The sequence below is a fragment of the Propithecus coquereli genome, unplaced genomic scaffold (assembly GCF_000956105.1).
Source record: "Propithecus coquereli isolate 6110/MARCELLA unplaced genomic scaffold, Pcoq_1.0 Scaffold17, whole genome shotgun sequence".
In the NCBI taxonomy this organism is placed as follows: Eukaryota; Metazoa; Chordata; class Mammalia; order Primates; family Indriidae; genus Propithecus; species Propithecus coquereli.
Window position 1 is genome coordinate 5,883,621 of NW_012141635.1, and position 14,078 is coordinate 5,897,698.

General features: G+C 35.0%; 1 protein-coding gene across 1 annotated transcript in view; it reads right to left on the reverse strand.

Moving 5' to 3' along the window:
• SS18 (synovial sarcoma translocation, chromosome 18) overlaps positions 1-14,078 on the reverse strand; it is an 84,923-nt gene that overhangs the window by 53,909 nt on the left and 16,936 nt on the right. The window contains exon 4 of the mRNA XM_012641752.1: positions 309-462. Within this exon, the coding sequence (XP_012497206.1) occupies positions 309-462 (154 nt within the window). The remainder of the gene's footprint in view (positions 1-308; positions 463-14,078) is intronic.

Here is a 14,078-nt window from a genome sequence, read left to right on the forward strand (position 1 = left end):
CATGGCATAATGCCTTTTTTTCCAAAAAGCTTCTAACCAACTGTATTGCATAGTTTCAGACAGACTAAATTTAGCCAGTTCTGTTCATCAGAGGAATGCTGTGTGTCAGCTACATCAAAGCCCAAGGGCAGCCTGATAAACACTGAATACAGGTCACGTAGCTCTGTAGCTAACAAACTCTAAGAGAGCTTGTACTCGGGGGCATTCAAAGCAGTTTTGTCATCAACAATCTAGTATCCCTTGAGCCCCCATGTCGTTTCAGTTGCTAAGCAACTCTGGTGTTAATGTCTTAGAGGAGAAAAACTTACCAGGCATCTGGCCGTTCATCTGGTTCTGCATGTGTGGTGCAGGAGGACCCCCACCTACCATTCCATCTGAAGGCATGTTGTGAGAGCGTGGAGGTGGGGGAGGGCCACTCTGATTCATCCCTCCAGGACCCATAGGCATATTCTGTGTGGGTGGCTGAAAGAACACAGTTTAGTAAAACAAGAGAAACAGTTAGACTAATATATTAAAGATGCATATGGTATAACAGTTGCCTATATTATTAAACTGCATAGGAATAAAAACACAAATGCATTTCAATTTCTTCTAATGCATTTTAATCATGCACTTAATATAATAACATCAGATTTAATACCCCAAACTTTAAAGTATATTTTACTTTATAAAATCTCAATACTGAAAATAAAAATTTTAACATTCTATACAAAAGGAATTCTCACTTATTTATATAGAAAATTTCTAATGTGTCTATTGTTATGATTTAAATTATGTTAAAAAATTAAGTCTCCTTTCATTATTGTTATTTGGATATATTTATTATTAATCATGGATTTTATCTGAAAAGTCACCATAACAATTAGAAGAGCCGTAAGTCCCAAAATGTGATATATTTTATACTGTTGGGGTGGGGGGGAAATAGTGGCAGCAGAGGAATGTTTTAAAACATAGACAACAGTTCAGTTCAACATTTTTGTGCTGCTTACTGCTATAGATTGGAAACATTACTGATGGCCTCCAAGGGTACAGAGACAGCTGCCTCAAAAGGATGCCTTTGGCAAATTTCCTAATGAAATTTTGAAGAAAAGCACTGACTAACCTTGAGAGTTCACAAAAGGGTGAAAGGAAAAACATAAATATAAGATGGACTGCAACACCTGGCTCCCTTCGTAGGGTTATTTCGATAGCAAAAGCGAATGGTTAGTTTCTTTCCAAATCCCCATTTTTAATCCTGCAGGAGGGAGACTATTCTTTACAAATCTACCTGTCTTCTTTCTCTACTTCGATGTTCGAAATCTAATATCAATTCCTATGTCAGTGGTTCTCTTCCTCCCACATTTTTAGATGGTCATTTAATTACTGTGTACCTTTCCAGACTTTCTGAACACAATTCTCTCTGGCACACTTAATACAGATATACATTGTTCTTTAGCCATTACATGTAAACACTCAAACCACCAATCAGTTAATAATCACAAATATTTAAAGAAACAACTAAGTGCTACTCTAACAGCACCCATTCAAAAATCAGAATTTTAATTTCTTTACTACTAAATCCAGATAATAGCTGCTCTTTATTTTTCTTCAATTCTCATCTTAAATTTTTTATCTAACTTGTATTCTTTAAACACTTAATAACCTTGTTAAGTTTTCACAAAAAAAAACAACTCAGTGTCACATCTTACTTTTAATTAACCTTTTTATTTATCATGATGGCAACAGCAACTAATGATGTTTTATTAGTTAAATTATTAAAAAATGACCTCACTATTGAGAGTGAAAAATGAATTTTTAACAGAAAATTTGGACAAGAATATAGGAGAAAGGATTTTTGTTTTCATACAGAAGAGGGTCAAGGTCACCCAAGTTTGGAGAAATAACGGAAATAGAGGATAATAAAATGACATCTCTAAAAAGCTAAGACGAAAAAAGAAAATATGAAAATAAACCAATCAAGCTAAAATTCAGTGCTAAGAGAAAGTATTCTTCAAGTGAAGATAAAATAAAAATAGTTTCAGATGAACAAAAAGGCAAGAGAACTTGTTAGAAGAATATATCAAACTAAAAGAAAATGACCTCACAAGGAAGCACAGAATTGGAGCACTTAATGGAGAGGAATGGAAAAGTAAATATATGTAGATAAATATAAATTAATATTGGCATTTAAAATACAGTAACAATGATTTGTTTGTCTTAAACATATGTAGAAGTATAAAATATAGAACTAGACTAACACAAAAGACAGCAAGCTAACTGAAGTTAAATTGTCAAAAGGTGCTTGCATTTTTCAGCAAGTGTTAAAAGTACAAATTTAGGCCAGGTGTGGTGGCTCACACCTGTAATTCTAGATCTTTGGGAGGCCGAGACAAGAGGATCACTTGAGACCAGGAGTTCCAGACCAGCCTGGACAACATAGGGAGACCCCCATCTCCACAAAAAATTAAAAAATTAGTTGGGCATGGTGGCATGCACCTGTAGTCCTAGCCACTTGGGAGGCTGAGGTAGGAGGATCATTTGAGCCCAGGAGTTTGAGGTTGTAGTGAACTATGATCACGCCACCGCACTCTAACCCAGGCAACAGAGTGAGACACTGTCTCAAAAGAAAAAAAAATAAATAAAAAGAATAAAGAAAATTAAGAAAGCCAAAAGCTAATTCTTTGAGAATATTAATAGCTGATAACCCCTGGTAGGAATAATCAAGAAAAGAGAATACTCAAATTTTGGAGAAATTAAAAGGGGGGAGCATCAGTTACATACCCTATAGACATTAAGAACATAGTAAGAGGACATTAAGAACAACTTTATGACAATGCATTTGATAATTTAATGAAATAGACAAATTCTTTGAAAAATAGAGCTTACAGAAACTGACACAAAGAATAAGAAAATCTGAATGATTCCCTCTTAGAGAATTTGAATCCATGGTTTCATGAAATCTTCCCTGAAGAAATCTCCTGACTCAGGTGACTTCACTAGGGAATTCTTCTAAACCATTAAAGGATAAATAATATCTAACACCAATCATATACAATCTTTCAAGGAACAAAAAACCAGGGTGATCAATTCCCAATTCTTTATGAGGCCACCAAAATCTGATAAGGACATTATAAGAAGGAAAATTACAGGCCAATATCTCTCTCATGAATACAGACACAAAACACTAAACAAAATTTTAGCAAATCAAATCCACACTTATTGAAAAGATAACATATTACGACTACAAGGTTTACTCCAGGAATGCCAGTTGATTTCACTTTTGAAAATTAATCAATGTAATTCACCAAATTATCAAAGTAAAATGCATATAATCATCTCAATAGATAAAGAAAAAGAATATGATAAAATTCAATACCCACCCATAATAAAAACTTTCAGAAATTAAGAATAGAAGGAGCATTCTTAATCTAATAAACCTCAAATATAGGCTGGGCATGGTGGCTCACACCTGTAATCCTAATACTTTGGGAGGCCAAGGTAAGAAGATTGCTTGAGGTCAGGAGTTCAAGACCAGCCTGAGCAAGAGTGAGACCCCGTCTCTACAAAAAATAGAAAAATTAGCCGGGCACAGTGGTGTGCGCCTGCAGTCCCAGCTACTAAGGAGGCTGAGGCAGGAGGATCACTTGAGCCCAAGAGTTTGAGGTTGCATATGACACTGCACTCTAGTCAGAGCTACAGAGTGAGACCCTGTCTCAAAAAAAGAAAAAAAACCATAATGTATAAAAATTTTACAGCCAACATCAACTTACTAATGAAAATATTGGACTCTTTCCGCTTGAATTCAGGAATAGGACAAGAATATCCATCAATATCACTTCTATCCAGAAAAATAAATAAACCAGCAAACAAATTAATGGTATAAAGAATAAAAATAAAATAGAAAAAGTAAAAAGAAATAAACATTGGAAAAGAAGACTTATAATTGTCATTATTTGCTGATGACATGATTGAGTACATAGAAAACCTAAGAGAACCTATAAAAACTATTAGAATAAATAAATATAGCAAGGTAACTGGATACAAGGTCAACATATAAAAAAAATCAACATTTCTATATATTTCCAAGAAACAATTAGAAAGTGAAATTTCAAAACTGATTGCACAATGGCATCTAAAAAAATCAAATTGCCAGGAATAAACCTAAAAAGAGATCTGCAATACCTCTACAGTGGAACACTGTTGAGAGAAATTAAAGAGTTTACTAAATGAAGAACTGTGTCACTTTCATTGACTGGAAGATTTAATATTGTGAAGATAATCAGTTTCCCTGATGTTGACCCAGAGATTCCATGCAATCCCAATCAAAATCTCAGCAGGCTTTTTGCAGAAATTCATAAGCTGATTCTAAAATTCAAATGGAAATGCAAAGGACATAGAATAGCTAGTACAATCTTGAAGAACACTACCAAATAAGATTTATTATAAGCTACAATAATTAAGATGTGGTCAGTGCAAGCAAAGACAAATAGACCAACAGAACAGAATAGAGAGTTGAGAAACAACAAAGAGTTGAGTATAGTCAAAACAACTTACATTCAATGCTTAAAAAATGATCTTTCCAATAAATGCTGGATCGATTGAATATCATATGAACAAAAATGAACCCTGACTCCTAGTTCAGATCACGCAAATATTTAATTTGCAATGCATAATGAATAAACAAACTTTTAGAAGAAAATATATGCATATCTTCATGATCTTGTTATAGGAAACTACTTCTTCAAAAGGACACAGAAAGAATTACTCATTTAAAAAAAAGATTGATAAATTGGATTTCATTTGAATTAGAAATTGTGCTCACCACCATTAAGAGAATAAAAAGGCAATATTCAAACTGGAAGAAGATATTCTCAATATACATAGGCAACAAAAGACTTGTTCCAGAACACAGAACTCCTACATATCACTAATTAAAAAAAAAAGAGAGAACCCAATTTAAAAATGGGCAGAAAGGGGACATTTAGAAAACTTTTTTGGGGTAGCAGTACTGATTTGGGATGATGTGTCTTGATTGTGGTGGTTAAATGGATTTGCCAAAACACATACGTCTATACACTTAAAATGGATAAATTTTACTGTATGTGAATTATACCTAAACTGTTACTTCTTCCCTGATCACCAGAATGATAAGGCCCCCACTGTCTGATCCCACAGTCCCAGATGCTCTTCATAGCACTTACTACAGTGGTAATTTCAAATGTGTTTTTGTAATTACTTAATGTCTGTCTTCCCTGCTATACATTAAGTTCTGTAAGGACTGGTCTATGACTATATTTGCTCATTATTGGAGCCCCCAGTCATTTAGTATCAAATAGAGGTAGTCGATAAACATTTGTTAAATGAAAAATGATCCTATCAACACTTCAAAATTAAATTAGAGGCCAGTATCTTTCTGTCAACTTTCATATGGTTTTTTAAGTGTCAAAATTGCTTACTCCACCTTCCCATCTCCATTTGGAAGTCTATCAGACATGAATCCCTGATATTGTTCCCACTCTCAAATTGCCTTATCCATAGTCTCAGTGATGTGAATTCCACCCTTCCAGCTGCTCTGCCAAAAACCATGAAGTCATCCCTAACACTTCTCTTTTTCTCATCCCCCATCCCTACATTCAATTTTCAGCATAGCTTTAGGCTCTATCTTTAAAATATACCCAGAATTTGACCACTTCTAACTACCACCTCCCTCGTCTATCACCCTCATGCAAACCACCCTCATACCTCTCATTTTGATTATTACAGTAGCCTCCTAACTGTATTCCTTGCTTTGATCCATGCTACTATACATTAATTCTCCACATAGTAGTCAGAATTAGTTTGTGTTATATCAATTGACTCTTCTGCTCAAAATCTTCGAATAGCTTCCAATTTCAGAGGAAAAGCCAAAGTCCTTACAATAGCCCTGTATGATCTTGCCCACACATCACCTCCTTAATTTATTCTGCTCTAGCCACAACAACCTTCATGTTGTTCCTTGAACAACGGAGGAACAGTTTCATCTAAGAACCTTTCCACTACTTGCCTAAAACTCTCTTCCTCAAGTCTTTGCTCAAACATCACCTTCTCAATGAAATCTACACTAACCACTCTATTTCATATTGCAAATTCCATCCCCTATACCATGCATTCCCAATACATGTGTCCTGCTCTATTTTTTTCCCTTTCCATAGCTCTTATCATCCAACATGATATATGATTTATTTACTTATTACACTTGTCTTGTCTGATAGCACATGAAGCCCAAGAAGGTAGAAATATGTGTCTGTTTTGTTCACTGATGTTCCAAAAGTACCTAACTACTACTGTGCAACACACAGTAGACACTTAATATTCAGTAAAAAAAATTAATAAACTCTCAAATTTAAATGATTAAACATAAAACTACAAATAATTCCATTAAATTATCTTCAATATTTCTTTAGAATATAAACATATCACTGTAAAATATAATTTTTAGTTTAATAATCCTTTATCTGTATAACTGTCATTAGCATAACTGTCATTAATATAGTTCCCCACAAGGAGGCACTAAAATGACACATAGAAATAAACAGGAGATTCTAAAAAATTATTATTCAAAATAGGATATATATAAAAATAAAACTTTCTAAAGCTGATAAAGAGATAATTTCTACATATACAAATGAAAGAGACTTGGTTAGTCAACAAGACTGAATACAAAAACTCCATCAATATCGTACTCACTTCCTAGTCCTAAATCAATCTCCCACACATACGTGAAACTCTACTCTTCACTCATTCCTACAAGAAATTTCAGGATGCCATCATGGGTAGCCTTGAATCTATCATATGCAGGCTTTAGACCTTACCAATTGATTTCTTGAATTTAATAATCTCATCAATTGTCATCATGCCATCTTGTCCCCCAAGAAGATAGCTTAGTAGAGAACTTAGTCCTATCATAAAACCCGACCAGAACTTCCATAACTAATAATATTTCTCACTTATTTTCACAGTATGATGATTCTCCAAATTTCTGGGCATAGGCACCAGAATGATTCATTTACTAACTATACTCCCCTCAGTTTTAGTACCAGTTTCCTCATTAAATTCAATCTTCCTCTATTTTATAAGTAGCAAACATTCCAACCACAAAAAAAATGTGACATTATACTTTATCTACACCAAACTCTGAGGATGTTAATTACTAAAAAGTCACTCCAAATTCATACACAGTAATGTTAAATAACAAAAAATAAATGCCTTACTCTTCCCAGAACAGGGGAATTCTCTGGAATATACTTCAAACAAAATACAAAAATAAATCCACTCCTAAAATACGGCAAGATAGGACTCTAACCTTTTCTTAAGGTTGTAATAATACCATCTGTTAAGAAACAGAATATATTTGTTTAATCTTGCATTTATTTTTTATATTATTTTTATATCTATACCAATTAGATTATAAAAGTAATGTATAATCGTTATAAAGAACAAAAACAATACAAATAGGAACCAATCTCAAAGCTTGGATGCCTATCTCCAGAAAACATTTTAATAATACATATACATAGCATATATTTACTTTTAAAAATCAAGGTCACAGTATTTTTTTTTTTTTTGGAAACAGGGTCTCACTCTGTAGCCCAGACTGGAATGCAGTGGCATCATCATAGCTCACTGTAACCTCTAACTTCTGTGCTTAAATGATCCTCCCACCTCAGCAGCCCAAGTAGCTAAGACTATAGGCACATGCCACCACACCAGGCTAATTCTTTAATTTTTTGTAGAGATGGGGCCTCAATATGTTGTTGCCCACACTGGTCTTGAACTCCTGAGCCCCAAGTGATTCTCCCACCTCAACCTCCCAAAGTGCTGGGATTATAGGTGTTAGGTTTATTCTACTGTAGACATTATTTTTTATTAGTATACAACTTGACCTCATCCAAAAGTGTAGAATTCAACTGAAAAGCTGTTACAGTTTTTTAACTCATCTTCAATACTGACACCTGTTCCTAGTTTGTTTTTTTTTTTTTTTGCTAATATAAACAATGCTTCAATCAATTGCTTTGTGTAAATACTTTTGGGTACTTATAAAAATAACAGTGAATTACTTAATTTTTTTTTTCTTAGCTAACAGAAAAGAAATTCTGTTTCTCGTAGGAGGCAGCTAGACACATTATTTAGGTGCTCTAGTACCTTCGCAAATTAATTCCACTAATTGTAATACAGTTCTAGGAAAAAAACAAAAACAAATTTCACACACACAAACATTTCTACTCTTCATAGTAAGAGATAACTAATTTATTTACCTACCTAGACTAAATCAGATAGTCATCTGAATTTTATATATACTGTCCAGCAAACAGTTAATATGACTTTTTTCCCAAGATATATGAAAGATAGGCAACAATGCTGGTAAAATGCTCCCTGTTATATCGATTCAGAAAAATGTGCCCCATAGAGCAATTCTCTACAAAATACAGGGTTACCTTCTTTGTGGAACTTTCCCTAGTTATCAATAGCAGAATTAATCACTTCTACTATTTCAAATACATAGGATTTTTAAAATAGCATGTATTATTACAGTGTAACTATCTGTTGAGTTGTCTTTAGACTACAGAATTTTTTTAGTGTACATAAAAAGGTTTTGCTCTACGTTTTTAAAGGAATTAAATCCTTCTTTGCTTTTATTTTCAACAAAGCCTCCCTCACCTCAAGATCAGATAAATATTGATGTCTTAATTTGTACTGAATCTCATAAAAATAAACACTTCAAAGACATTGCATCTGTAGTTTTCTTCCTGTTTTTAATATCAAAATGTTTTAATTAGACACTTTTTACTGTGCAGCACCATGCTAGGTACAAGAGAAAGAAAAAGACTTGGAGACCAAGCCGTAGCAGAAGAAAGGGGAGAAAGAACTCTTGCTATGACCACTATGCTTCTGATTAAGGGAATTAAGTGTTTAGTTTACACTACTCACTTGAGACAGGAAATATGAAAATGCTGGCTGTAGACATTATTCCCTTTTTACAGCAGGGAACAACAGGGGAAATAAGTTTTGTTCATATTGTGTTTAGAAGCCTGCGAAATATCCAAATAGGTATGTCAGTTGGAAGCTGGATTCATGTCTCACACTTATGCGAAAAGATCCATATTTGGGAACCATCATGCATAGACAGAACCTGAAGTCGAGAATATGGGAAACCAGGGGTATAGATGAAATCTTTCAGGAAGAATGTGTACAGTGAGAAAATGCTCAAGAAGAGAACATCAACATTTGACGGTCATGTTAAAGATGATGAGCTGAGCAGCCAGAGAGTTTAGTAAAAAGAAAACTATCACAGAAGCCAAAGAACAAGTTTCAAAGAAGAAAATAATCAATATTATCATCCTTACCAAATATTATCACGTTTAACAAACACTTAAAACATTCTAAAAATGGTGTGAATATTTAAGAAAAGTTCTTTTTATAACTTTAAATGAGAATATAGATCCTTTCATTTTTTAAAAAATTATAACTAAAAAGGTACAGAACAGTGTACATGACAAGGTTTTACTTGTATAGAAAACAGCAAAGTATATATTTATATTTGCTTTTACTTGCATAAAAAGAAAGTGGAAGACAGGTGAGGTTTCTGTATGATTTTTTTTGGAGGGGGGTTTAATGTTCTAACCATATCAAAATTATCTATGCTACAAATTTAGTTAAATTTTACAATTGTAGTACACCTTGCTAATCTTCAAAACGTTCCACAGCTCTAACCACGTGTTCCTTCGCTTTACTTGGATCACATCTATAAAAAAGAAATTCTATAATATTAAATTTTAGTCAATGAAGTACCTTAACACGGCAGTCCCCAACCTTTTTGGAACCAGGGAATGGCTTCACTGGAGACAATTTTTCCACAGACAGTGGGCGGGGGATGGTTTCAGTATGATTCAAATGCATTACGTTTATTGTGCAGTCAAACCTCTCTGCTAATGATAATCTGTATTTGCAGCCGCTCCCCAACACTAGCATCACCACTTCAGCTCCACCTCAGATCATCAGGCATTAGATTCTCATAAGGACTGTGCAACCTAGATCCCTCACATGCACAGTTTACAATAGGGTTTGTGCTCCTATGAGAATATAGTTCCTCTGCTGATCTGACAGGTGGGAACTTATGGGGTGATGCAAGCGATGGGGAGGGACTGTAAATACAAATGAAACTTCGCTGGCTTGCTGCCACTCGCCTCCTGATGTGTAGCTCAGTTCCTAACAGACCACGGACTGGTACTGGTCTGCAGCCCAGGGGTTGGGGACCACACCCTTAACAGATGCTCTGCCAGCACAGTCACTGAACTTGAAGACTAATATATCATTTTTACTAAAAAGCCTGTGGAAGAAACAGTCAATTTAAGTGCTGCCCAAAGGTTGATCAAAACATCAAGTATGACATCACCAAAAAAATGCAACTTAGAAAATCAAAAACAATATATAAAACTTAAGACTACATACTCTAAATCAACTCTTATTAATAAGTCAGACTTTTATTCTTTGTACAGAATACTATTCAAAGTGTCTTTTTTTTTTTTTTGAGACAGAGTCTCAGTCTCTTGCCCAGGCTAGAGTGCCGTGGCATCAGCCTAGCTCACAGCAACCTAAAACTCCTGGGCTCAAGCAATCCTCCTGCCTCGGCCTCCCGAGTAGCTGGGACTACAGGCATGTGCCACCATGCCTGGCTAATTTTTTCTATATATTTTTAGTTGTCCAGCTAATTTCTTTCTATTTTCAGTAAAGACAGGGTCTCTCCTGCTCAGGCTGGTCTCAAACTCCTGAGGTTGAGCGATCCTCCCACCTCGGCCTCCCAGAGTGCTAGGATTATAGGTGTGAGCCACCACACCTGGCCTCAAAGTGTCTTTAATAAATTTAAAATTCAAAAAGTATATTCAGTTAAATTGGAGGTATTTTAAACTCATAATGAACTAAGTAAAAAATAGGATAAGCAATTCCAATCAGCTTTCAGCCTTCTTTTTAGATTAAGACATGCTTTTTGACTCAAATGTTTACAGCAACACAATTCGCAACTGAAAAGATGTGAAAACAACCCAAGTGCCCATCAATACATGAGTGGATTAATAAAATGTGGTGTATGTATACCATGGAGTTCTACTCAGCCATAAAAAAAAAATGGTGATCTAGCACCTCTTGCATTATCCTGGATGGAGTTGGAGCCCATTCTTCAAAGTGAAGTATCACAAGAATAGAAAAACAAGCACCACACGTACTCACCATCAGATTGATACTAACTGATCAACACTTATGTGCACATATGAAAGTAACGTTTATTGGGTGTCCAGCAGGTGGGAAGGGGGGCAAAGGGGATATGTAAATTCACACCTAATGGGTGTGGTGCACACTTTCTGGGGGATGGGCACGCTTATAGCTCTGACCCAGGCAGTGCAAAGGCAATATATATATAACAAAAGTGTTTGTACCCCCATAATATTCTGAAATTTAAAAAAAATTTTTTTTAAAGACATGCTTTTATATACTCATGTTAGTGAATGGCACCATTATCAGTCAGTCTCCAAACACTCTCTCCTACCCTTTAAATCTGTTCAGTAACTCAAATCTTGTTAGTCCTACTTCAAATACTCCAGAATCTAATGCCTCTTCCCATTTAGAAATAGTAACTATGTGGACGAGTTAAATGAATACTGACTTTAAAAAATAAACAGTAATGATAGGGGCCGGGCACAGTGGCTCACGCCTATAATCCTAGAATACTGGGAGGCCGAGGTGGGAAGATTGTTTGAGCTCAAGAGTTCGACACCAGCCTGAGCAAGAGCAAGAGCAAGATCCCCATCTCTACTAACATTTAAAACTGAACCAGGTGTCGTGGCGCATGCCTGTAGTCCCAGCTAGTCAGGAGGCTGAGGCAGGAGGATCACTTGAACCCAGAAGTTTGAGGCTGCAGTGAGCCAGACGCCACTACACTCTCCCCTTGGTGACAGAGCGATAGAGCAAGACTCTGTCTCAAAAAAAAAAAAAAAAGACAACAGTAATAATTATCAGTTGTGGGTAAACATATAGCACATGACAACAATTGATAAGTCACTGAAGGAAGGAATGGAAATAAAGTAGCTGATGGTCCTTGCCTTGTCTGAGTTATGTATTATAATATAATCTTTGCAGCAACCACTAAAAGAATAGAGAAGTACATAAAATTTCTCAAGTAGCAAAGAAAATAAGTAAAAGAAAATATTAATTATAAAGAAGGCAAAAAAGAACAGAAAAATGAATATACAACACATGAGACAAAACAAAGTACATTGTTGGTGGTAGGTTTAAACTCAGACATATGAGTAATTACATTCACTATAAATAGGTTTAATGTTCCAATTAAAAGACAAGATAAACTGGGCCTAGTGGTCCGGGCCTGTAGTCCCAGCTACTCAGGAGGCTAAGGCAGAAGGAATGCTTGAGCCCAGGAGTTAGAGGCTACAGTGAGCTGTGACTTGCAGTCACCACTACACTCCTAACGTGGGCAACACAGTGAGACCTTATCTCTTAAAAAAAAAAAAAAATAGTTTGGGGATTTTTTTCCAAATACACATGCTATTCATAATACAAATATCTCTAACATAAGGAAAAAGAAAGGCAGATATAACATGAAACACTAAAGAAAGCTAATTTAACTATACTAATATCAGACAAAACAAACTTTAATACGAATAACGTTAGGGATAAGAAGGGATACTTCATAATGATAAATGTTACAAAGAACCAGAAAGCTGTAACAGTTTCAAATTTATATGCACCACTAAGACTACCTCAAACTGTATTAAGCAAAAACTTAAAAGAGCTACAAGGAAAACCAGTCCACCCACAATTATTTTAAACATACATACATCTCTCAGTAACTGGACAAACAAAACATCACAAAGGCTAAAAAATAAATCAGTAGGGCCAGAGAAGATTCCAGCAAGATTAACATACTTAACCTGACAGACATATAGAGAACTCTGCACTCAGTGGCTATACAATACATAATCCTTTTAAATACACATGGAAAATTTATAAAAACTAACCATAAGTTGGACCCCAAAACAAATCAGTTCTTTAATTTCGAATAACTAAAATCACACAGAATGTTACCTAACAATGCAATGAAGCCGCAATCAAGAAAACAATAAAATCCTCATGGTTAGAAATTAAGAAATACACTTATCAAGCAATGCATAAAAAAGATATAACAATAAAAATTAGAAAACATTTGGAATTAAATAAATACGAATATACTACCGGAAGGATGAAAATTGATAGAGCAGGCATTCATCTCAAAAGTCAGAAAAACAGCAAAACACACGAAAAGAAAGTAAAAGGAAGGAAATAATAAAGTTTAGAAATTTATCATATACAAAAACATACAACAGAGCAATGGCTCATGAAGTATGATCCTCAAGACATTTTTAGCTCTGGGAGGCCGAGGCGGGAGGATTGCTTGAGGTCAGGAGTTCGAGACCAGCCTGAGCAAGAGAGAGACCCCGTCTCTACTAAAAAACAAAAAGAAATTAGCTAGACAACTAAAAATATATAGAAAAAATTAGCCGGGCATGGTGGCGCATGCCTGTTGTCCTAGCTACATGAGAGGCTCAGGCAGAAGGATTGTTTGAGCCCCAGGGTTTGAGGTTGCTGTGAGATAGGCTGACGCCTCGGCACTCTAGTCCAAGCAACAGAGTAAGACTCTGTCTTAAAAAAAAAGAGAGATCCTTTTAGGAGGTCCTCAACATCAAAACTATTTCCATAGTAATACTAAGATGATGTTTACTTTTGATGCGTATTTACAATGATGGTACAAAAGCAACAATGGATATAATTGCTGGAAACTTAGTATGCATCAAGGCAATGGCACCAAACTCCATTATTAGTTATTGTATTACTGACTGCCACACACTTGCAGTTAAAGAAAGAAAAGCCAGTTTCACTTAAAAATGTACTTAATGAGGCAGCAAAAATTATTAATTTATTAAATTCCCCTTACCTTTTAAATATTCAGTGAAATAGTTGGAAAATAATAAACATTATCTGCTGAGAACCAAAGTAAGATCAACAAATAGCATTTT